Source organism: Hemicordylus capensis, chromosome 4 (assembly GCF_027244095.1).
Source record: "Hemicordylus capensis ecotype Gifberg chromosome 4, rHemCap1.1.pri, whole genome shotgun sequence".
NCBI classification, from domain to species: domain Eukaryota; kingdom Metazoa; phylum Chordata; class Lepidosauria; order Squamata; family Cordylidae; genus Hemicordylus; species Hemicordylus capensis.
This window is the reverse complement of record NC_069660.1, coordinates 284,937,563-284,960,860: the sequence shown is the minus strand read 5'-3', so window position 1 is coordinate 284,960,860 and position 23,298 is coordinate 284,937,563. Positions and strand designations below refer to the sequence as shown.

The 23,298-nt window shown below is 45.3% G+C and overlaps 1 protein-coding gene across 2 annotated transcripts in view; it reads right to left on the bottom strand.

Annotated features, from left to right (window-relative positions):
• LAPTM4B (lysosomal protein transmembrane 4 beta) overlaps nucleotides 1–22,996 on the bottom strand; it is a 103,293-nt gene extending 80,297 nt beyond the window's left edge. The window contains exon 1 of one of the 2 annotated variants that reach the window (XM_053247869.1): nucleotides 22,669–22,996. In XM_053247869.1, the coding sequence (XP_053103844.1) occupies nucleotides 22,669–22,770 (102 nt within the window). In that variant the 5' untranslated portion in view covers nucleotides 22,771–22,996. The remainder of the gene's footprint in view (nucleotides 1–22,668) is intronic. The other variant, XM_053247868.1, reaches the window with a different exon arrangement.
• Between the last annotated feature and the right edge of the window lie 302 nt (nucleotides 22,997–23,298).

Genomic DNA, 23,298 nt, shown 5'->3' with positions numbered 1-23,298 from the left:
TTTAATACTGGCTGCACAAGAACAGGCACTAAGAACAAATGCAATAAGAGCAAAAGTCGAAAAATCCACAACAAACAGCAAGTGCCGCCTTTTTAAAGAAGCAGATGAAACAGTGGACCACCTGATCAGCTGTTGTAAGAAGATCGCACAGACTGACTACAAACAAAGGCATGACAAGGTAGCAGGGATGATACACTGGAACATCTGCAAAAAATACAAGCTACCTGTAGGCAAGAATTGGTGGGACCATAAAATTGAAAAAGTTGAAGAAATTGAAGATGTAAAAATATTATGGGACTTCCGACTACAAACAGACAAACATCTGCCACACAATACACCAGATATCACTGTAGTCGAGAAGAAAGAAAAACAAGTCAAAATAATCGACATAGCAATACCAGGGGATAGCAGAATAGAAGAAAAAGAAATAGAAAAAAATCACCAAATACAAAGATCTACAAATTGAAATTGAAAGGCTGTGGCAGAAGAAGACCAAAATAATCCCAGTGGTAATTGGTGCCCTGGGTGCAGTTCCAAAAGACCTTGAAGAGCACCTCAACACCATAGGGGCCACAGAAATCACCATCCGCCAACTACAAAAAGCAGCTTTACTGGGAACAGCCTATATTCTGCGACGATATCTATAACCATTGACAATAAAATTCTGGCATCCCAGGTCCTTGGGAAGGACTCGATGTCTGGATAAAACAAACCAGTCAATAACACCTGTCTGACTGTGTAAACAAGAAATAATAATAATAAGTAGTAGTAGTAGTAGTAGTCATCGTCATCATGGTCATCCAACAATCTATCATTAAAAGGTTTTTTTTTAAGATGATATTTGTGGGCCAAGCAAGAGAATGGAGACCCATTGTTTTGGCCATGAGAAAAGTACTGAGAATCTCTGTCGACCTCATTTTTTGATTATCTGTAAAGCAAAAATTGAAAATCTTGCCCTAGTTTTCCAGGTAAGACTGAAGCTAAATATAGTAAAGAACATGACACGGTTGCAAATATGTTAATGCAGATATACAAACTTATAGCACAGTCTTAAGCATGTTTTCTCAGACCTAGGGTCCATGGACTTCACCTTCCTAGTAAGCGTGCTCGAAATTGCACCCTGACATAATTTGCTTTCAAGTGTTTCTCTTAAGGTCAGATGGGTTGGGGTGTTGGGAGAGAGGAAGGAGAGAGAGGGATACCGTAGTTGCCTCAGGTTCTGAAATGGCGGTGTCTCCTTCACTGAGCCTCTCTCCTTTCAGCAGCAACTCTACCACCTCTAAATAAAACACTCACTGTCATAGTCAAGTCTCTCATTCTGAAACAACAATGATCTGTTGCAGGTATTGTAGTCCAACTCTTGCATTCAGATACCAAGTGTTTCTGATTTGAGCCAAGACCCCTCCCCCAGATCATGCAGGATTTCAGCAAAAGCACTGGTCACTCTGAGCAACCTAGAACAGCACTACTAGAATCCTAAGCTTGTTCTGTTCCTTTCCTTACAGCCATATTTTTCCTAATGACTCTCGAATTGGGATGTGCAGAACAAAAGTTCCGACTTGAAATGGGCCGTTTCGAACTCAAAGCAGAATGCTCTTCAAGTGAAGGGCCGATTTTGAGCTCAGAATGGAATGACTCCGTTCGGAGTCAGAACATTTTGAGTGTTCCAAGCGCCATTTTCAGGGGCATAACTATAATAGGGCATGCCCCCCTCCCCTGAGGCAAGTCACATGACTGACTCCCCCAGCCACACACCCGCCCGGGCTTCCTTCAGTTGTATTCAACCTCCAAAACTGATGTGAGTGTTAAGACCTGGAGCTACCAGAACAGCATGTCTTTCTCTAGTACCATTAAATGACTTGCATTGTTCACAGTTTACAAAACATTTAAAAAAATAATTTAGGATGATGTTCTATTGTGGCACATAGGTGATTACACACACACACACACACCTTTTCGTTACCACTATTCAGCCTTATTTAAGATTTATTTACTTCATGAGCTGAGCTTCAGTGACGGGGGCCCCCATTTGGGCCCAGTCCAACCTTGCCATGCCCCTAGCCATTCTGGACTCCTGGTGAGAGGCAGTAGGAGATACCTGGTTACTGCTCGCACCTGAGAGCCCTGGCGCCCCACCCGGTGTCTTGCGCCAAGGCTGCCCCACTCATAGCACTTTTCTGGTCTCTGCACATTTACAGCCACCATTTACATTGTCAGCACCACCATGCAAATGGCTGCCCCACATGTGCAGAGGTCAGAAGAGTGCCTTAAGTGGGGCAGCCTCAGCATGAGATGCTGGGCAGGGCGCCGCTGCTCACGGGTGCAAGAGATAACCAGGTAATTATTTTTTTAAAAGGTACCTACTACAGCCCCTTGCTGGGAGTCCAAAATTGTGATTGGAGCACTCAAAACATTGTGAGCACATTCTGTCAAAATAACTGGCTCAACCAGTTGTTCTGGGCATTTGCATTCCAAGCTTAGAACCGAACACAAATCCTGTTCCGTGCACATCCCTACTCCTGACTAAACAATGGATCTGTTTTTCAGCCATGTGGACCTCCATTACGGTTTCCCTTAAATTTTAGATGAAAATTTAAGAAGAGTCAAGCTGAAATGCTGGACAGCTCCTTTCGACACAGGTTGCTTCCACAGAATTAGTGCTGCCAAGGCATTGTATTTCTCCAATTAGCTAGAAGCGAAGTTAAGCATGGAGTTGCACACAGCACTTTACAATTCATCAGTGCCCATCCCTATGGCCAAGATTCTTCTATAATATTTACTCAAAGTATATCCTAGTTGGCAGGGGTCCTACACAACTTTAATTAGCTTTTTCCTTTTTGTGGCTTCTGCCTTTGGCAATAAGAAAGTGCCTTGTACCTAATCATCCCATGGACCCATGTAGCTCAGTAGTGTCAACACACACCATGTGGCAGCTTTCCAAGGTCCAGACAGGGGTCTTTCCCAGTCCAACTTGGAAATGCCAGGGATTTAATCTGGGACCTTCTGAATGCAAAGCACATGCTGTACCATTGAGCTCTGGCTCCATCAGGATGGCATAGTGTAACTCTCTGATTTCCCCCCAGACCTCACACTCTGGAGACCAATAATGAAGTGAATTAAGAGGCAAATTTAATCATTTTTTAAAAAATCAATCAACATAAACTGATACCTTTTAACACATATTTAAAAACCCAATCCCTTGTTCAGAACAGACCACAGGAGTCTCATAGGAACATGGGAAGCTGCCTTCTACTGAGTCAGACCATTGGTCCATCTAGCTCAGTATTGCCTACTCAGACTGGTAGTGGCCTCTCCAAGGTTGCAGGCAGGAGTCTCTCTCAGCCCTGTCTTGGAGATGCCAGAGAGCAAACTGGGGACCTTCTCCATGCAAGTGCTCTTTCCAGAGTGGCCCCATCACCACCTAAGGGGAGTATCTTACAGTGCTCATGCATGTAATCCCCCATTCAAATCCATACCAGGGTGGTCTCTAATTAGTAAAGTGGACAATTCATGCTTGTTACCACAAGACCGTCTCTCCTCCTTGCAGAGTGTTGTTTTTTAAAAAAATCCAACAGGATAGATTGAACAGATGCTCTTCAAGACTCGTTGCAGATCTTAGGCCCAGACTCCATGGCTCTTGGTGCTGATTATGTGGCTAAGTGAATAAGGCTGGGAAGCCGAAAGCTGATATTATCTTCTCCTTTTTAACAATTCAGTCTCTGACCTTCTTAATCTCACTCCTTCCTTCTCCTTACAAAGCCTCTCCCTCATAATTCTTCCCTATGGCAATGCACCAGGGCCAAAAATAATTGAATGTACTCCCTATCCATACAGGGCTACATATACTCAGGGTCACAGTCAATTGATTGATTGATTGATTGATTAAGTGCCCTCAAGTCAGTGTCAACTCTTAGCTAAGTGACCACATAGATAGATTCTCTCCAGGATGATCTGTCTTCAGCTTAGCCTTTCAGTGGTGCATTCATTGCTGTCATAATAGAGTCCATCCACCTTGCTGCTGGTTGTCCTCTTCTTCTCTTTCCTTCATCTTTCCCCAGCATTATGGACTTCTCAAGGGAGCTGGGTCTTCGCATAATGTGTCCCAAGTATGATAGTTTGAGCCTGGTCATTTGTGCCTCAAGTGAAAGTTCTGGATTGACTTGTTCTATGATCCATTTGTTTGTTTTCTTGGCTGTCCATGGTATCCTCAAAAGTCTTCTTCAGCACCAAAGTTAAAAGCATCAATGCTTTGTCTATCTTGCTTCTTCAAAGTCCAGCTTTTGCATCTACAGAGTGTCACGGTAGAGTTAGTGATTAATTGTACCTCAACCTCCTCCCTAGGTAACAAGAACCAACTAATCAAGGGGCAACCAAGGTGCTTTCCATGAGTAATGCTGCTGTGCTGAACAGGAAGCCACATACGGGGCTAGAAGTTGCAAGGAAGAAACTACTTAAAGACACAGTACATCTGAAAAGCCTCAATAGTTTTTGCCAACCCATATTCAGCAGGCTATCACTGCAACTGCATTTTAAATAAAATGCTGGTGATTCATATTTTGTTCAGGAAAGCACTGAACTTGTGTTGAGTTCTTTTTACAAAGCAAACAGATTATAATGCTTGACTGAATGAGGTCTTTGCTGAAATAACCATCTCTTTAAATCCACTAAATGGAAAATGGCTCAGGGTGACTATCTGCATGCATAACCACCAACAAAGAACGCTATCCAGTTTCCCCCAGAAAGGGGATAGCATTTGTGTATGTGTATAATTGCCAGCTCTACAAACTGGTACAGCAGATTCTATTACTGGCCAGGCAGCATTAGGGAATTAACATATTTCTGAATAGCAATATTGTGTACAAGGATGACCACAGGAATTCTACTGCAGCATTTGGGATAATGATGAGAAGATGCAAGTAGCCAGTTATCCTTGGGACTAGAATGATGGTCTGAAGGCATAGTACACAGCATCCTTGTTAGACCTACATTAATCCGGGCATGCTCAACGTTTGGATGGGAGACTCAAAGCCCATGTTCGCTGCCTTTGGCATTCCACAGCCTTTGGCATTGCCTTTTCAATTCCACAGGGGGAAAACAAAATCTAAATAAAAGTGAAGGACCACTCAGGCACAAGTACATTGATTTAGACCAAAAGAAGAGGCCAGAATTCCCCCCAGGTATACCAAGAACAACTGGCAACCCTGCTTATATAGAGGTGCTCAGAGCTCCATCCTTGGGAAAGCCACCTCAAGCTATCTTAAGATGCACTTTCCAAACCCCTCTTCTTGATCACACACCATAGGTCTCCAACATCCCTCACAAACAATGCTTTTGGAAACTATATTGTATTCTCAGACACTAGAAGGGCCCTGTGCAGCAATGATTCTTCCTCCTTCTCTGAACACATGTACAGTGACATCAACACAAGACAGCAGCAGGATGCAGAACAGATAGTAAGCGGCCTACAAAGGGAAAGCATCCCCATATCCTACCCAGCTGCAGGTGTTGCATGCCAACATGAGAGACATGTATAGTGAATTCAGCATCCTACAGATGCATGGCCTCTGTTGAAAGGAAGGGACAGGAGGACTAGAATTCTCCAGTGCAGCTTGCAGTGCAGCTTGCACTGCAGCTAATGGAGGAGGAAAGTTCTATAAGTTGACAACACTATCCCATCCTGGACAACAGGATACTGGAAAGCAATATTAACCGGGTTATCCTGCAGTTACAAAGAGGATGCTTAGCCATTGTTTCAGCAATTCAAGGAAGTCTGTACTTATCTATGAATGAAGAATATCTCCAGATTTAGTCTAGGAAACAAATGGTCCCCACGTATTAAAGGTTTTGGAAATGTTGCCCTAAGAGCTTTGTTGCTTCAGATTCATAATTAAAGCCATTTGCTTGGGAATACAAGGGATGGATGTTAGTAAGGCTGGCTATTTTTGACACAACCCACCTGTAAATCAAACAAACCTTGGCCAGCATGTAGATCCAATTTAGCTTGCAAAAATTCGCTCCCAATTTAGCAAAATAGCCTGTCTCCATTTTCAATCTTGAAAAAGTATTCAAAATAGATTAATTTTGGACTGAAAGGTATTTTTCAACAGCACTCATGACCACACACCCCAGTATAAATGCAGCCACAATCTGCTTAATTCATATCTGAAGTGTCCATTCATAAATATTCATAAAAGCTTTTTATGATGGATCTGGCGGCCACTTGATCTTGAGCCAGAGATTTCATCTATGCTCACAGTCAAACTCATACAATTCTAGAAAAAGCTTCAGAAAACCTTTACAACATAAAATTAAGGCTTTGCAGCTACAGTAGAAATGCATTAACAAAATGAAAGGAAAAGAAGGGGTGGGGGAAAAAAAAAGACTTTTCTAGCCCTATACAGTGAGGGAAATAAGTATTTGATCCCCTGCTGATTTTGTCTGTTTGCCCTCTGACACAGAAATGAGCAGGCTATAATTGGAATGGTAGGTTTATTGTAGCTGTGAGAGACAGAACAACAACAAACAAACCCTCAAAAGCCCAGTGCCCAAAAGTCAGCTAGGAATGTGCATGGACCGGTTCGGAGGCCATTCTAAAGGCCTCCAGACCGGTCCGGTCACGGGGTGGTTTTGGTTTGGGAGGGTAGGGTGGGGGGTTCCATCAAGGGTGGGGGGGGGCTTTACTTACCCCTCCCGCGCTTTCCACACGCTGCAGCTGTAATTATTCTAATAATCGCTCCTCCGTTGGCGGCTCCTCCGATGGCTCCTCCAGTTAAAAAAATGGCTGCCCCCTTGTAGCCCCGGCCCCCTGCTGCTGCCGCCCCCTTGAAGCCCCCTCCCGCCCCCTTAAAGCCCCCTCCCGCCCCCTTAAATCTCACCCCGGGCCCAGATTGATAACTTCAGAGGCGAGCGGGTGGGCGGCGGGGAGATATCCTCCCGCCCCCTTCCCTGCCGGGCTCAGGCTGCAAATGACTTTAGGAAGGCTTCTAATTCTTCTGATTGTTGGCAATCACAGAGGTCAGATGTTTCTTGTAGTTGGCCATCAGGTTTGCACACAACCCAGGAGGGATGTTGTCCCACTCCTCTTTGCAGATCCTCTCCAAGTCAGAAAGGTTTTGAGGCTGATGTTTGGCAACCTGAACCTTCAGCTCCCTCCACAGATTTTCTATGGGATTAAGGTCTGGAGACTGGCTGGGCCACTCCAGGACCTTCATGTGCTTTTTCTTGAGCCACTCCTTTGTTGCCTTGGCTGTGTGTTTTGGGTCATTGTCATGCTGGAATACCCATCCACAACCCATTCTCAATGCCCTGGCTGAGGGAAAGAGGTGCTCACCCATGATCTGACGGTACATGGTCCTGTCCATCGTCCCTTCGATGCGGTGAAGGTGTCCTGTCCCCTTAGCAGAAAAACACCCCCAAAGCATAATGTGTCCACCTCCATGTTTGATGGTGGGGATGGTGTTCTTGGGCTCATAGGCAGCATTCCTCCTCCTCCACACACGGCGAGTTGAGTTGATGCCAAAGAGCTCGATTTTGGTCTCACACCCAGTTCTCCTCTGGATCATTCAGATGTGCATTGGCAAACTGCAGACGGGCCTGTACATGTGCTGCCTTGAGCAGGGGGACCTTGCGGGCACTGCAAGATTTCAGTCCTTCACGGCGTAGTGTGTTACCAATTGTTTTCTTGGTGACTATGGTTCCAGCTGCCCTGAGATCATTGACAAGTTCCCCCTGTGTAGTTCTGGGCTGCTTTGTCACCATTCTCATGATCATTGCAACTCCTCGAGGTGAGATCTTGCATGGAGCCCCAGACCGAGGGAGATTGACAGTTATTTTGTGTTTCTTCCATTTGCAAGTTATCGTGCCAACTGTAGTCACCTTCTCAACAAGCTGCTTGGCGATAGTCTTGTAGCCCAGTCCAGCCTTGTGCAGGTCTACAACCTTGTCCCTGACATCCTTCGACAGCTCTTTGGTCTTGGGCATGGTGGTGCGTTTGGAAGCTGAGTGATTGCTTGCTTCTATGGACAGGTGTCTTTTATACAGGTACTGTAACAAGCTGGGATTAGGAGCACTCCCTTACAGAGGGTGTTCCTCATCTCAGCTCGTTACCTGCATATAGTGAAAAGACACCTGGGAGCCTGAAATCTTGCTGGTTGATAGGGGATCGAATACTTATTTCCCTCACTACAATGCAAATCCATTGCTGACTTTTGGGCACTGGGCTTTTGAGGGTTTGTTTGTTGTTATTCTGTCTCTCACAGCTACAATAAACCTACCATTCCAATTATAGCCTGGTCATTTCTGTGTCAGAGGGCAAACGGACAAAATCAGCAGGGGATCAAATACTTATTTCCCTCAGTGTAAATATTCCAAATACTACCAAACGTGCCTTAAAATTTTTCTTAGCTCCCATGCAATACGTAGCTAAATCCATCTGCCATTAACAACCTAATGCCTGCTTTATGGCATTACAACAGTTTTATGTGATTTAAAAGTTATTGTCAGTTTAATCTTAAGTACACAATTTCATATATTTAGGCAGAATGCCCTACAGTCGTTTCAGATTCAATATTTGCCAGAGGATTTTTTTAGAATGTACGGTATGTTTTCTTCCAATAAATAAATCTGGCTAGAATCTGCATTTCTCTGCATTGTCATTCTGGAAATGCAAAGCTCTGAGCAACCTTGACTCTCAAAGATGATATCTGATCTCTACCAATGGTGGTTGAATGTTTGTCAGCAAATTTTCATAATCTGAGCTGGCCTTAATTCTGAATCCCAGAAAAATGTCATCATTTACTTCTGAGGAGTAGGTTTCTCTTAGTGTCAGCAAGATATGCCAAATCACAACAGAAGCTGGGTCGTTTCCAAAGCCAAGATTTCCTGGCAACCTCCTTTCTGCAATATGTTACTGAACTTCCAGTTCATCTAAGGCTTGTGTTAATAAAGCTATTGTCCTGGTAGAAATTTTCAGGACACAACAGGAACTAGAACAGTAGATAAAAGTTACAAACTTGTTAAAATGGGAACAATCAAGTCTGTGTGCAGCCCAGTCCTATGCATCTATGAACATATGCAGCTGCCTTCTGCCAAAAAGCCAGTGATCCATCTAGCTCAGTACTGACCACAACTCACTGTTAACAGCTCTGAAGACACCAAGAACTGAACAGAGAACCTTCTCTGTACAAAGTATGTGCTCTGCAACTGAACCACACCCCTTCAAAGGGCCTTTTACCATTCCATACACAGAAACAAGTCTCATTGAGTTGAATGGAACTTTAAGAAAAGGTGAACAACATTTCAGTCTTAAGGCTGTACCTACTAAATTCTCCTACTGAAGTCACTGAACTTAGAAGTGCCTAAGTTGTGTTGGATCATGCCTATCCTTTGTTGGCCTCTATCTTCACAAAAGAATTAGAGAAAACTACTTTGTCAGAGTGCCTAGAACAATAGTCTTTATTCTTGTAAGGTTGCCCAAGAATAAATCAATAAGTGTCTCTTACTCCCAGCACTCTGATGAAATGTTTTGCTCTTGGTCTGGTGCCTCCACACTTTTTTTGTTTGTCTTTTTCTTAATCCTCATCCCAACACTCAAGAGCCTGCTATGGTACATCAGACAAGCACAATAGATAGGGCTTTCTTAAATCACAGTGCCTGAACTTCAGAATGCTTTCTTGAGAGGCCTGTTCGCAAGGGTGGTACCAAGTTGTTCTGTGGGCCAAGTTGCATCTTCCTCACCCCTGAGCTGATCTGAATGAGAAGGAAGGGATACCTGTTGCATCAGCTCCTCCCACTTAGCAAAGAGTCTGGTGGCATCAGAACTGGACCTTCTGTGTAGCTGCTCTGGGCCCGGCAGAAATATGTGGGTTGATCATTGTTGGCCTTCAAGAGAACCCTTAAAACCTATTTGTCTGGTCTGGCCTTCCAGGGTTTTACAATTGCCTTTAAGTGTTTCCAACTATTTTAATGGTTTTAAACTGTTTTAAAATGTTTTATTTGTATTATTTTAAGTTGACTGTTTTAAATTGTGTGCAGGTTTTTGTTTTGTTGTTGTGCACTGCCCAGAGCCTTTGGATGAGGCGGAATAGAAATGCAATCAATCAATGGAGATGGTAGAACATGGTGGCAACAAACTAATATGGTAGAACATGGTGGCAACAAACTAATCAACAATAACCAATCAAACAGCAGCAAGTTAACCACTCAAGTGATCTTTTCATATAAGCACTCCAGGGGAGTAAGACTAGGCCTCCCAGCCCTGCCGCAGACAGCCACACCTTTGGTGGAAAGCTGTAAGGCAGGTGTTGGCGAACTCCCATCATCCCTAGTTGTAATAGGTTGTGGCTGGGGGTGATGGGAATTGTAGTCAGCAATATCTGGAGAGCCACACACTGCTTACCCCTGAGGTATGGGGTTTCTACACAGGTATTATTATACAAATAAAGTTGGTGGCAACCGTGACAGAGGAAAGATTAATGGACACAATCCCATGCCCTCATTCATTCCGTTAATGTACGAAGCACTCTTTCAAAAAATAGCTAAAAAGTCCTTGGAACAGAAAGGCCTTCATCTGCCCAGGAGAGGGAGAGGGCGAAGCCCAACAAACCTCCAAGGAGATGGCATTCCCAAGCATGGAAGCCACATTTAGAAGATACCCTAGTTCTCATGAAGGCCACTCTGGTCTCCCTCCAGGACACACAGAACTGGAAACAAAGCCGCATTTGCAAGTCTTAAAGCTGGGAGAGCTCGCATGAGATTAGTATCCCAATCCGCAGATCCTCTCACAGGGCAGCAGGCAGGCTGCAATCAGTCTCTGCACATTATTCTGTGGTGAATTCTCAGTGTTAGGAAAGTGGGACACAGAAGCTCCACTGTTCTAACTAGCTTTGCAGAGAATGTGCTCCCAAACATTATCCATGCATTCGGCAGATTCTGCTGAACCTTAAAATATTCCCCAAATGATTCTCCCTGCAGCCTCATTTGCACATGAAGGGCCACCTGTTCACTTGTAAATTATGCAGATCCAGTTGATTGTGTGGCAATGATTGCCCATTATCACTGTGACTTCATGTTCTCCACTTGAATTTACAGAAAAATAAAATGATTCAGTGAGAATTTCTCTTTATTAATTTGAGTTTTTATTAATCACTGAACATTGAATAGTAAAATTAAACCCAGCATTGTGAAATGTAATAAAATGCCACATTTTACGTGTTGCTTGTATTGTGTCCACCACAGGACAGCTGTATTTATGACCAGACCAGGGAAGCCTGAGTTCAAAATTGCCATGAAGACCACTCACCTCACAAGGTGATTGTGAGAATAAAAACCACCACCATCTCTGGGCTCCAAAGGCCATTGCAGCAGGGGATGATGGGAGGCTCCCATCTACTGCTAGACCAACTCCCATCATCCCTGATGCTTTCCCCCTGTGGCTGTAGATGATGGGAGTTGTAGTGCAACGACTGCAAGCAGAGGGCAAAGTTCTGCAGTGTTGCTACAGATCTGCGGCTCCCCACTGAAAACTCAGTTCTTCAAAAAGCCTCAGTAGGCTTTTTGTATGATCAAACCCAAAACTCAATGACCACACATTTTAAAGCTTAAGAGTTTTATTCAAATAAAGCAAAGTGAAGTTGTGCCCTTGAGTTGGTGTCAACTCCTGGCGACCACAGAGCCCTGTGGTTTTCTTTGGAAGAATACAGGAGGGGTTTACCATTGCCATCTCCTGTGCAGTATAAGATGATGCCGCCTTTCAGCTTCTTCCAATATCGCTGCTGCTCAATATAGGAGTTTCCCGTTGTCTGGGAAACATACCAGCGGGGATTCAAACCAGCAACCTCTTAGTCCCTAGGCAAGTTACTTCTCTCCTGCGCCATTAGGTATTTGTATGTAAAATGGTAAACGTATGGCAATACATGAAATGGTAAATGTGTGGCAAAAGATATAGTTTAATCCCTACTATGACTTTAGGTAGACCAAATGTTCCTTTTTAAAAGAAGTTTATATACTCTCTTTCTCTCACTGCAGTGGAAGGCAACTCTTGGAACTGTTTGCATGATCTCTCTTTCTTTGTATCATTTCGTGCTGTCTACTTATTGACAACTCTTTGTATATTTTTACATTTTTATGCCTCTCTTCCCCCAAAGAGCCTAGAGAGGTGTACATGCGTATGTCTATTCCCACAGCAACCCTTTGAGGTAGGTTAAGCTGAGAGAGAAGTGACTGGCCCAAAGTCACTCAATGAGCTTCATGGCTCAGAGTGGGGGTTTGAATGCAGGCCTCCTCCTCGTTCAAGACTCTACATTACAACACACTGGCTCTGATTAAATGATCTACATGCAATCTCATGTTTAGACATTTTCAGTCAGGCAAATATTGAAGGGAAGGACAAAGAAATCGTAGTAAGCAGCTGAGTTATTTCACAGCTGTAGGAGACTCTGGACAAGACTAAGAAAGGTATTTGCTCAATGGCCCTTAGAAATTCATATGCATGCAGTCAGCACCCAAGGCTGACTCTTCTTTACTTCCTGAAGAAGTAACCTGCCAATGTAAAGGGGAAAAAATAAGCTCATTCCTTCAGGTGTTAACACATATTAGCTGGAAAGAGCATAACAAAAAAGGATTGGATTGTGGGGGCATGTAATGAATGTGATCCTGGATTGCATAACTGCACCTCCATGTCTGCCTCCTACTATTTCATATCCCCTGCCCCCATGTACCCTTTCCCCCTAGACCATTCTCAAAGAACATTTCTTAAAGAAAAAACCCACACTGAAGTTTAAATTCCCCCCTCTGTTATTCATAAAGAAAGGGATGGGGAGGGGGCTGCAACAAACCTCTGTTTTTGATGCAAGAAGTCCTTGCCTCTAGAAAGCTTATTTTTGAACTAAAGTTAGGAACATAGGAAACTGCCATATACCGAGTCAGACCATTGGTCTATCTAGCTCAGTATTGTCTTCACAGACTGGCAGCGACTTCTCCAAGGTTGCAGGCAGGCATCTCTCAGCCCTATCTTGGAGAACTTGAAACCTTCTGCTCTTCCCAGAGCGGCTTCATCCCCTTGTAGTGCTCACACTACATCTTGTAGTGCTCACACATCAAGTCTCCCATTCAGATGCAACCAGGGCAGACCCTGCTTAGCTATGGGGACAAGTCATGCTTGCTACCACAAGACCAGCTCTCCTCTCAAAAGTTTGTGAGGAACCAACCAACCAACATACACACCCCTTTGCTTTCGCTGAATCATCTGGTTGATGCTAGAAAAATGGAATTGGTTCCTCATATCATGCAGCCAACCAAGCTTTCACTCTCTCCCATCTTAATGAGACACAATTGGTGCCACTTTAAAATTTTCTTCATTTAGGTTGTCAGAACAACTGAAGGCAACTCAAAACTTAAGTTGAGCCAGAGATCACTAAGGACATAGATCTATCCACTTACAGGTTCTGTTCTGAAACATGCAGATTGGTATGAGGGTTAGAGTAAAGTTAAAGTAAAGTTGTGCCCTTGAGTCAGTGTGGACTGCAGAGCCCTGTGGTTTTCTTTGATAGAATACAGGAGGGGTTTACCATTGCCATCTCCTGCGCTGTATGAGATGATGCCTTTCAGCATCTTCCTATAATATCGCTGCTGCCCAATATAGGTGTTTCCCATAGTCTGGGAAACATACCTGTGGGGATTGCACAACACTACAGATGTTGACTCTAGGAAGCAGAGGGAGAGGTATAGATAAAATGGGTACATTCCCAACAGACCCAAGTCCTTACATCTTAAAAAAAAAAGAGAGAGACATCTTCAAGTTGCACTAATTCAAGGTTCAAGGCACAGTCCCCAGCCCCTTTGGAAGCTGTGTTGCCTGAAAAATAAAGCAAGAAGAGGAAAGGCGGAACCACTGAGTACATAAGAACAGCCCTGCTGGATCAGGCCCAAGGCCTATCTAGTCCGACATCCTGTTTCACACAGTGGCCCACCAGATGCCTCTGGGGAGCTCACAGGCAAGGGCATGCCTTCTCTCTTGCTGTTGCTCCCCTGGAACTGGTATTGAGAGGCATCATGCCTCCAAGGCTAGAGGTGGCCCACAGCCACCAGACCAGTAGCCATTGATAGTCTATCTAGTGGCTATGAGAGTAAGCATTGCAGCAGAGAGCATTCCAGCCCAGCACACCTCCTCCACACATGCTGTTGTGTGATCTATAGGTGATGTAGCAGCTTGCCTGTTGAGCACAAGGATGGGGGATTCAGATCTGTGAGGAGGAGGATACACAGGCAAGCAACCACAGGAGCTGAGCCAACCAGAGCAGAGCAGGGTTCCTTGCTACACATGAACCACCACCACCACCACCACTTGTGTATTGTGAATTGTGTATTGTGTGCGTCTCTCCAGCAGCCCAGCAGGCACAAGGGCAGAGAGCTGGGTGAGGGGGAAGATCTGGGCTGCTGACTGACTCATGGCCTGAGAGACCAAGGGACACACAGAGAAGTGCAGTATGGGGATTGGGATACTGCAGCAAGACAGGCAGGCACAGCAGGAGCAGACAGGATCAATCAAGATCCTGTAGCTATTTGGGTTGAGGCCCTGTCCTTGCTCATACTCCAAAGTATGATAGGAATAAAATAAGTAAATAAATAAGTGTGCGCGCACGTGTGTGTGTACACACACACACACACACACACACAGTGTGCACATGCACATATAGCAATAGCACTAGCACTTACATTTATATACCGCTCTATAGCCGGAGCTCTCTAAGCGGTTTACAATGATTTAGCATATTGCCCCCAACATTCTGGGTACTCATTTTACCGACCTCGGAAGGATGGAAGGCTGAGTCAACCTTGAGCCCCTGGTCAGGATCGATCTTGTAACCTTCTGGTTACAGGGCGGCAGTTTTACCACTGCGCCACCAGGGGCTAGATATAGGCCTATCTAGGTTATTTTTCTAGCCAAAACCCCCAGTTCACATGAGGCAGGTAATGTGGAACATTTGCTATAGGACCTTACAGGATTTTTAAACAAACCTGGGGGAGGTATAGTGCTAGAAATCCTCTTCCGGTTCTAAACCATGGACCCCCAAGATGTCGTTGGACTACAACTCCTATCATCCCCAGCTACAATGGCATTTGGAGCAATGTTCCCACTAAGGGAACACATGCACACAGTCACAAGTTTGTTTTTATGTCCGCTCAGCTAATTTTAGATCCTGCTCAGGTTGAATCAAGAAGGCCTCATTTTGAATGCTTGTATGCACACACTGCCTTGATATTGCCGCTCAGAACAAAAAACTCATTCCGCACCCAGATGAAAAGAGAGAGAAAGAACACTGGTTTGGAGCCCAAGGAGGCCGGAGAGGCTTGCGCGGTTATTGTGATCGTCACAACCACCCTGTAAGGTCGGTTAAGCTGAGAGATAAGCAAGTGGCCCCTTTTCTGTGCTGATCTTTGAACGTAAATGGTGACAAGGCCTAAGAAGCATGCTGAAAGAGGCAAGTTTCGGGCAGTATAAAAGTATGTTAAATAAATAAAATAAATAAAAGTCAACTGCACAGTTCACCACCTCCATACAAGGCAGACTGTCCCACCACGGTTAAACAGCTCTAAGATTTGGGAGCTTCGCCACATTGTCGAGGCTCAAGCTGCTTCTTTGTCACGTCAACCCATTTATCTCTCCCTCTCCCCCTCCCTCTCCCACAAAGGAGCCCAGAGAGGTGTACATGGTGACTTTTACCCTCACAACCACCCTGTGAGGCCGGTGAGGTCAGAGAGAACCCTCTGCTTGGCAAAGCAGAGCACACTACAGGGCTGGCTGAGTTGGAGGGCAGCTGAAGCAAGAGGCCCAGCCCAGTTCCATTGATGGAGACAGTGCCATGCTCTTAGCACCAGCCTTGTAGGAACATAGGAAGCTGCTGTATACAGAGTCAGACCATTGGTCTATCTAGCTCAGTATTGTCCATACAGACTGGCAGCAGCTTGTGACTGACATCCTGACTAGATGTACTTGAGAAAGTCCCATGGAAATTATAATGGCAAGTTAGGCATCGACTTCAGCCAGGCTTCAAACCAATATATGTTTGCCCAAATTAATGATAAATGAAATATAAACCACTATACAAGGCAGACTGTCCCACCGCTCTAAGAATGTGGAACTTCATCATAATGTCTAAACTAAATCTGCATCCCTTTTAATTACAACCCCAATTGGTTATATGTTTACCTTCACAACAACCCTGTGAGGTAGGTTAACCTAGGAGAGAAGCAAGTGGCCCACAATCACATCAAGGGGTTTCAGGGCTGAACAGGGAATGTGAACTCAGGTCTGGCACGTCACAACACAAGCAAGCACACAGAATGTTTTGTGGTGTGCGTTCTACAGTTCACAATGTTGGATTTACTTTTTTGTCTTTCTGGTGAGCTTCCAGACAAAGGAGGGGGTGCATGTGTCTTCATGAACTAATAGAGTTCATGCTAAACACTCACTGCATGGATGGGATGTGGTTAAATCCTGGACATGCTGAAGTCAATCAAAAGTCATATTAATAAATCAGATTCTTTAATTGGGTTAGACTGAAGCTCTCATTTCAAATTCAGCTGCACCTTAAGAAGTTACACAATACTTTGTACTGAATAAAACCTTCCTGGAGTTTCAAGCAAACCCTTTTAAAATCTTTAAAGCAGTGCTACTGCAAAATCAATATTTAGAAAAACCTGCTAGCAGATCTTTCTCACACGGTTTTAAAGTTGTTAATCACTGGGTATAATCGCTATCTTACAGTGCTAACACATGCAGTCTCCCATTCAAATGCAAACCAGAGTGGATCCCTGCTTAGCAAGAGGGACAATTCATGCTTGCTATATCAACACCAATGTCGCCACTTTACCACAAGACCAGCTCTTCTCCCGTAGTCTTATTTTTGCTGCTCTACAATAATTCCATCACCCCTCTTTGCTTTCCATCCATGCTTCCTTCCAGGATCTTGGCTCAGACTTTGCCTCTCATGTATGTTCACTGCCCTTTCTAACAGGAGCCATAGTTTGGCATCTCTTCATTGTGCTTCTGTGGGGTGCTGACTTCAGCTCATGCTGCTTTTCAGAAGGGTGGTTATTTCTGCAGAGAGAGCTCTGAAGAGATGTATTATTAGCAACATAATTCTTTATAAGACACAGTAATTCCCTTAGGCTGCCACTCTTTGTAAGCACACAGCGGGTTCCTTCACAGATGGGCCATAAAGCCTTTGGGATGCTGCAGACAGAGCACAGAATCCAACTTGAGTAAAATGAGTATGTTTAACATCTAAACATCTGTGTTTCTATAAGATAACCTATGCTAGTTCTTAGCTTTATGAGTCCTCACAGCAGCCTAACTTTTGAGAGAATATATTAAGGTTGTATTTCTCAAACTTTTGGTTAGAACTAGACTTATAAAAGAATATATTCTTCCTTAACAGCAGGAGAGAAATGTTAAGAGAATGGATCTGTCATGAAGAAATCCCCCCCCCACACACCAAATATCTGAAGGAAGCTAAAATTCTAATTTGTCTTGCTTTAGGGCACAAAACTGCTCTGTGCTCCGCTTAATGGAAGAAGGCGATTATACCCAGTGATTAACAACTTTAAAACCTTTAAAACTTAAAGATGGGAACTGCCACTACCCGCCTGCTCCCACAGGGCTGTTGGTGTATCTTGGGGTGGGGGGATGAGTCAGCCTTCTAATTCATCGCCCCTTCCCTTCCAATAAGTGTTAGGCTCTAACAGCAGCATGGCTGGAGGTTTTCTGTCATTTCTGCAGAGCAAGCCATGGGTTGGAAGGGAAGAGAGCTAGCAGGGAAGAGAGCTAGTCTTGTGGTAGCAAGCATGACTTGTCCCCTTAAGCTAAGCAGTATCTGCCCTGGTTGCATATGAAAGGGAGACTAGAAGTGTGAGCGCTGTAAGATATTCCCCTTAGGGGGTAGAGCCGCTCTGGGAAGAGTGCCTGCATGCTTGCATGCAGAAAGTTCCAAGTTCCCTCTCTGGCATCTCCAAGATAGGGCTGAGAGAGACTCCTGCCTGCAACCTTGGAGAAGCCACTGCCAGTCTGTGTAGACAATACTGAGCGAGATGGACCTATGGTCTCACTTGGCATAAGGCAGCTTTTCTATGAACCTGAAATTAAGCTAACCAACCAATTTTTATCCTCTGTACTCCAGAACACGCCAAGGCCTTTGTGGGGAAAGAGTAACTGCACACACCTCACACTGCATTCAAAAATGACAACTTTTCCAGGCCTCCCTGAAAGAGCCTCTTTTATGGCCCTAATCCTGTAGAAGTCCACAGCTCTAGGACTTCTCTCATGTTAAAAGAAATTTGACATGCAGGTGTTGCTCTTACAACCTTACCAACACCTGCATCAACATTATGGTACTTTGTTCCATCCAGGCTGAAAAGAGGACATCAGCTCAGTACATGTAAGGTAGCAACTCATCAGCAAACCAGTTAAGTTAAAATGCCAAGATTGAGAATAGTTTGATTCTATTGACTCAAAACTGGACTATGTTAGCTTAAAATCCAATTCCTTTGATTTAAATATAGTTGTCAATGGGGCTGGAAGAATTCATAGGACACAGAACATCGGAAGCTGCCATATACCGAGTCAGACCATTGGTCCATCTAGCTCAGTATTGTCTACCCAGACTGGCAGCGGCTTTTTTAAGGTTGCAGGCAGGAATCTCTCAGCCCTATCTTGGAGATGCCAAGGAAGGAACTTGGAGCCTAGATGCTCTTCCCAGAGTGGCTCCACCCCCTAAGGGGAATATCTTACAGCGCTCACACTTCTAGTCTCCCTTTCATATGCAACCAGGGCAGATCCTGCTTAGCTTAAGGGGACAAGTCATGCTTGCTACCACAAGACTAGCTCTCTTCCCTGCTAGCTCTCTTCCCTTCCAACCCATGGCATGCTCTGCAGAAATGACTGAAAACCTCCAGCCATGCTGCTGTTAGAGTCTAACACTTATTGGAAGGGAAGGGGTGATGAATTAGAAGGCTGACTCATCCCCCCACCCCTGCGGGAGCAGGCGGGCAGTGGCCATTCCCATCAACCCTAAGTGCAGCTCCCTGACTAATTGCTTATTGGACCTGCATGAAGCTTCAGCCAAAGCTGAATACTCTGCAGTCCCCTGCCTGGCATCAAACATCTTATTTGTTTGTTATTTCACTGTGTAAACTGCCCTGGGCCATTTTTGGATGGGTGGTATAGAATTCAAAACTGAATGAACTAATGAATGAATGAATCAATCAATTGGAGGCAACTGTTCCCTCTGTACAGGGCTGTGCCTTGTCCAGTGGTGGGGGAGAGGGAAAAAGAACCCCTGTACCATCTTGAAAAGCATGCAGAGTGCTGGGAAGTGTTATCTCTTAAGAGAGGGCTCCGTCTATCTTAAAGGGCCCTCACAGCACTGAGAAAAGTACTGTACGGTGCAGAGGTCAGCGCAGTGGGAAATGGCTCTCACCTCAAAGGGTTTTTTCTCCTACCTTGAAGGCATCTGCCTTTTTGCACCAGAGCAGGCCCTGCTTGGAAAATCGTGAAGACCACTGCCTTAGCACATGCTGCATCTACACAGAGGCACTCTTGCCCCTGGACTTCCAGGCAAGAAGTCCAGGGCCTCCACAGTCCTCTTTAGTCTGTTCCAAGTGGTGTAGTCACTGTACCTGGCCAAACGTGACTGTGACCTGCACTGGGCAACTGAGCATGACCCCTGCTTCAGACACAGGCATATCTGGGCCAGGTGTAGAGCATCTGCGCCTCTAGTTCTCCCCCCACTCACGCACTGCTTTTTTCTTTCCTGCCCGCTGCTCCTTTCTTCCTCGCCCCACACACTACCATTTTCTCCCGCCCGCCCGCCACAGTTTTGTTTCCTGCCTCGCCTGCAAGCCTGTCCACTGGTGCCGCCACTTCCCTGCGGACTCTCTTGAAGGCACGCCTTAGAGAAAGAAATATATAGATAGATACTTGTGAGTTCAGTTGCTATTTGTGCCCTCAAGAATCCACGTGCTAAAATTACTGTGTGTGCATCCTGCCTCTGAGCCTGGAGGTAGCCTATGGCCATCAAGACTAGCAACCATCGATAGACCTGTCTTCCATGAATTTGTCTAAGCCCCGTTTAAAGCTATCCAAGTTAAAGGCCATCACCACATCCCATGGCAGAGAATTCCATATACTAGTTATGCAATGTGTGAAAAAGTACTTCCATTGGTACATATGGTTCCTGCCCCATCTTACCACACACAACAACTCTGAGGCAGTTTAGACACATTGGATTTGGTCTAATGTTAATTTGAACGTTTGCCCCTCCACGCCACTTAGACACCAATTCTAGTCAGAAACTCCAACCACTACATCATATTCATTCAGACAGAGTGTGTTTTAGACTACAATCCTATGCACACCACACGTACTAGAAAATAAGCCCCACTGGACGGCCGCACACAGGATTGCACTGCTACAATCTTTATCACCATCCCCTCACAACAGCCATGGGCAGCAGGCCACTAATGTTACCATTTTACAGACAGAGAACCGAGGCAGAGAGAAACTTGCCCAAGGCTACCCAATGTCTCCATGGCAGAGATAAGACTTGTGCTTGAATATGAGAAGACAAATCCAACTCCATCCATTTGTTCATAATAAATATAGAAACTATTCCTAGGAGGCCAAGAAGAGACATTAAATCCCATTCCCAGTGCATCCACCAAGAGCCTTCCCACACCATGCTCTTTTTCTAGATAAAAAGTACATACTTGTTACTCATTTGTTGCAAGCAGTACTTCTGTTGCAGAGATATCACATATTTCTAAGTAAAACTACATTGTTTTGTTGCTATGAAACCGCAACATCTCTCTCCAGCTAGTTTACCCAGGGCAATTCTATAAGTCTTCGAAGCAGAATTCCCCAGCACAGGGAGTGGCTGTTGCTGGTGTCTATCTTATGTTTCTTTTTAAGGTTGTGAGCCCTTTGGGAACAGGGAGCCATTTTGTTTTTGTTTTTTAAATTTTATTTATTTATTTCTCTGCAAACTGCTTTGGGAGCTTTTGTTGAAAAGTGGTATATAAGTAATCATCATATTTGTATTCATAGACTTATAGAATGTATCATGGTTTTAACATTTTAAATTGTTTTAACCTGCATTTTATTGCAAGCCACCCAGAGATGTGAGATTTGGGCAGTATATAAATCTGTTAAATAATTAAAACTAGCTGGCCCGGGTCTAGTTCTCCTCACTCCCTCTTGGCTCTCCCTCTGTTCTCAGCCCTCTCCAGCCACTGCCACCTTCTCTCCTGCTGCCACCACTTTCTCCCCCTGCCACTGCTGTTTTCTCTCCCCCCCCCGCCTGCATGCCTGTCCCCTCCACTTTCCTCTGCCCCTCCCAACAGCTCACTCGCAAACTCTCAAGAGAGCTGCCACACATGGGATGAGCAATGGGTACATCTATCTATCTATCTATCATTCTCTAAGATTACAAGAGCTGGGTAAACTGCAGTGGGCATCTCCTGGGTAGTACCTGTGACATCACTGGCACATATCACCACTACTCCAACTCTCATTCTGTTAACTATGAAATCTAGGTTTTTTGGTGTGTGTTTTTTAAAAGGAGTTTGTAAGTTTCTTCGAGTATTGATGCTTTTGAACTTTGGTGCTGGACTGGAGAAGGCTTTTGAGGATACCATGGACAGCCAGGAAAACAAACAAACGGATCATAGAACAAATAAATCCCGAATTTTCACTCGAGGCACCAATGACCAGGCTCAAACTATCATACTTCGGACACATTATGTGAAGACCCAGCTCCCTTGAGAAGTCCATAATACTGGGAAAAGTTGAGGGAAAGGGAAGAAGAGGACGATCAGCAGCAAGGTGGATGGATTCGATTACGACAGCAGTGAATGCACCACTGAGAGACCTTAAAGGCCAAGTTGAAGACAGATCATCCTGGAGAGAATCTATCTATGTGGTCGCCAAGACTCGACAAGGACTTGACGGCACTAAAACAACCAATCAAAAGCTTCTTCGGCGGCTAAGCCCTCACTGCACCAAGCCAGAATGGGAGGTGCTCTCACTAGCTCTCAAATTAAAGAGGGCAAAATACGAGCGACGACGACTAAGGAGTAACCAGGGGCAACAAAGAACAGGGCTACTGTCTCTTTAACGGCTGCGAGACACAGGATTCGACAGGTGAAGCTTTTTCTCTGACCGGTAAAGTACTATTCCACGACGCCAAGGAACGGCACTTCACACAACACTATTATTAAGTTCAGTAACGATGGGCACAGAAGCAGCCCTGGCCGGCTTGAAAACTCTCTGGTCACCCTACCCTGCAAGCTAGAGCAAGGCTACTCCTCCTCTCCCACGCCCATTACATGGAGACGGGCGATCACGTTTACTGATGCGAGATCCGCTTCTAGCCGGGAGTGCAGCGCTAAGAGAAGAGCGCGGAGTTGCAGCATCGGGCAACGGCCCTTCCAGTGGAGAGACAGGAGGAAGACCCTCACCCGCCCGCCCACCCACCCACGCAAGCTTTAACGCCCTGCAGCATCCCACCCTGGCTATGCAAATGCACCCTCCTCCCCACTCGCTTCTGCCGGCGGCTGCTACGGCTGCTTGGCTCTAACCATCAGAGCCCCACGTCGGGAAAGCGTTGTCCTTACCAGGTACCAGACCCCGAGGATGATGGTCCCAGTGCGGACATGGCAGCACATGCAGCAGCTGTTGGAATAAAATCGAGCCCAAGGGGAGCTCATCATCTTCATCGCGTTCCAAGCTCCGGGGAGCGTTTGCTGCTACAGCAGCTTCCCAGACCCACAAGAGCCGCAGAAGCAAATTCCGCCGCGATCTCGGCACAAGTTCCTTAGAAATCTTTCTCCGGCACTGCTACCGCGGCTGCCGAATTCCTCTAGAGGGGAGGAACTCAGCAGGCAGCAGCGCTTCCCAGCGTACGGAACCTCGGTTCCATGACGTCACTGAGCCTCCAGCCTGTAAGAAGCGAGAGGCGGAGCCTAAAGCACCGCACAGCGTCCAAAGAGAGATTAATAAGCACGTGTCACCGAGACATCAGGCGGAAGAATGAATGGAGCTTCGCGTCGAGCTCAGCTGGTAGTAATGCAACCTCATCCGTGCTTAACGATTAAGACGGGTTGTTAGACTAGGACCGAAATGGGTGCAAGAAGTTATACACCATTCGCAGTCATGCTTACTCGGAAGGAAGCTCCACTGAACTCATCGGAGCTTCCAAGTAAGGAGTATGTTTTCGAGTTCAGGCTGTTGGCTGCGGATCCCAA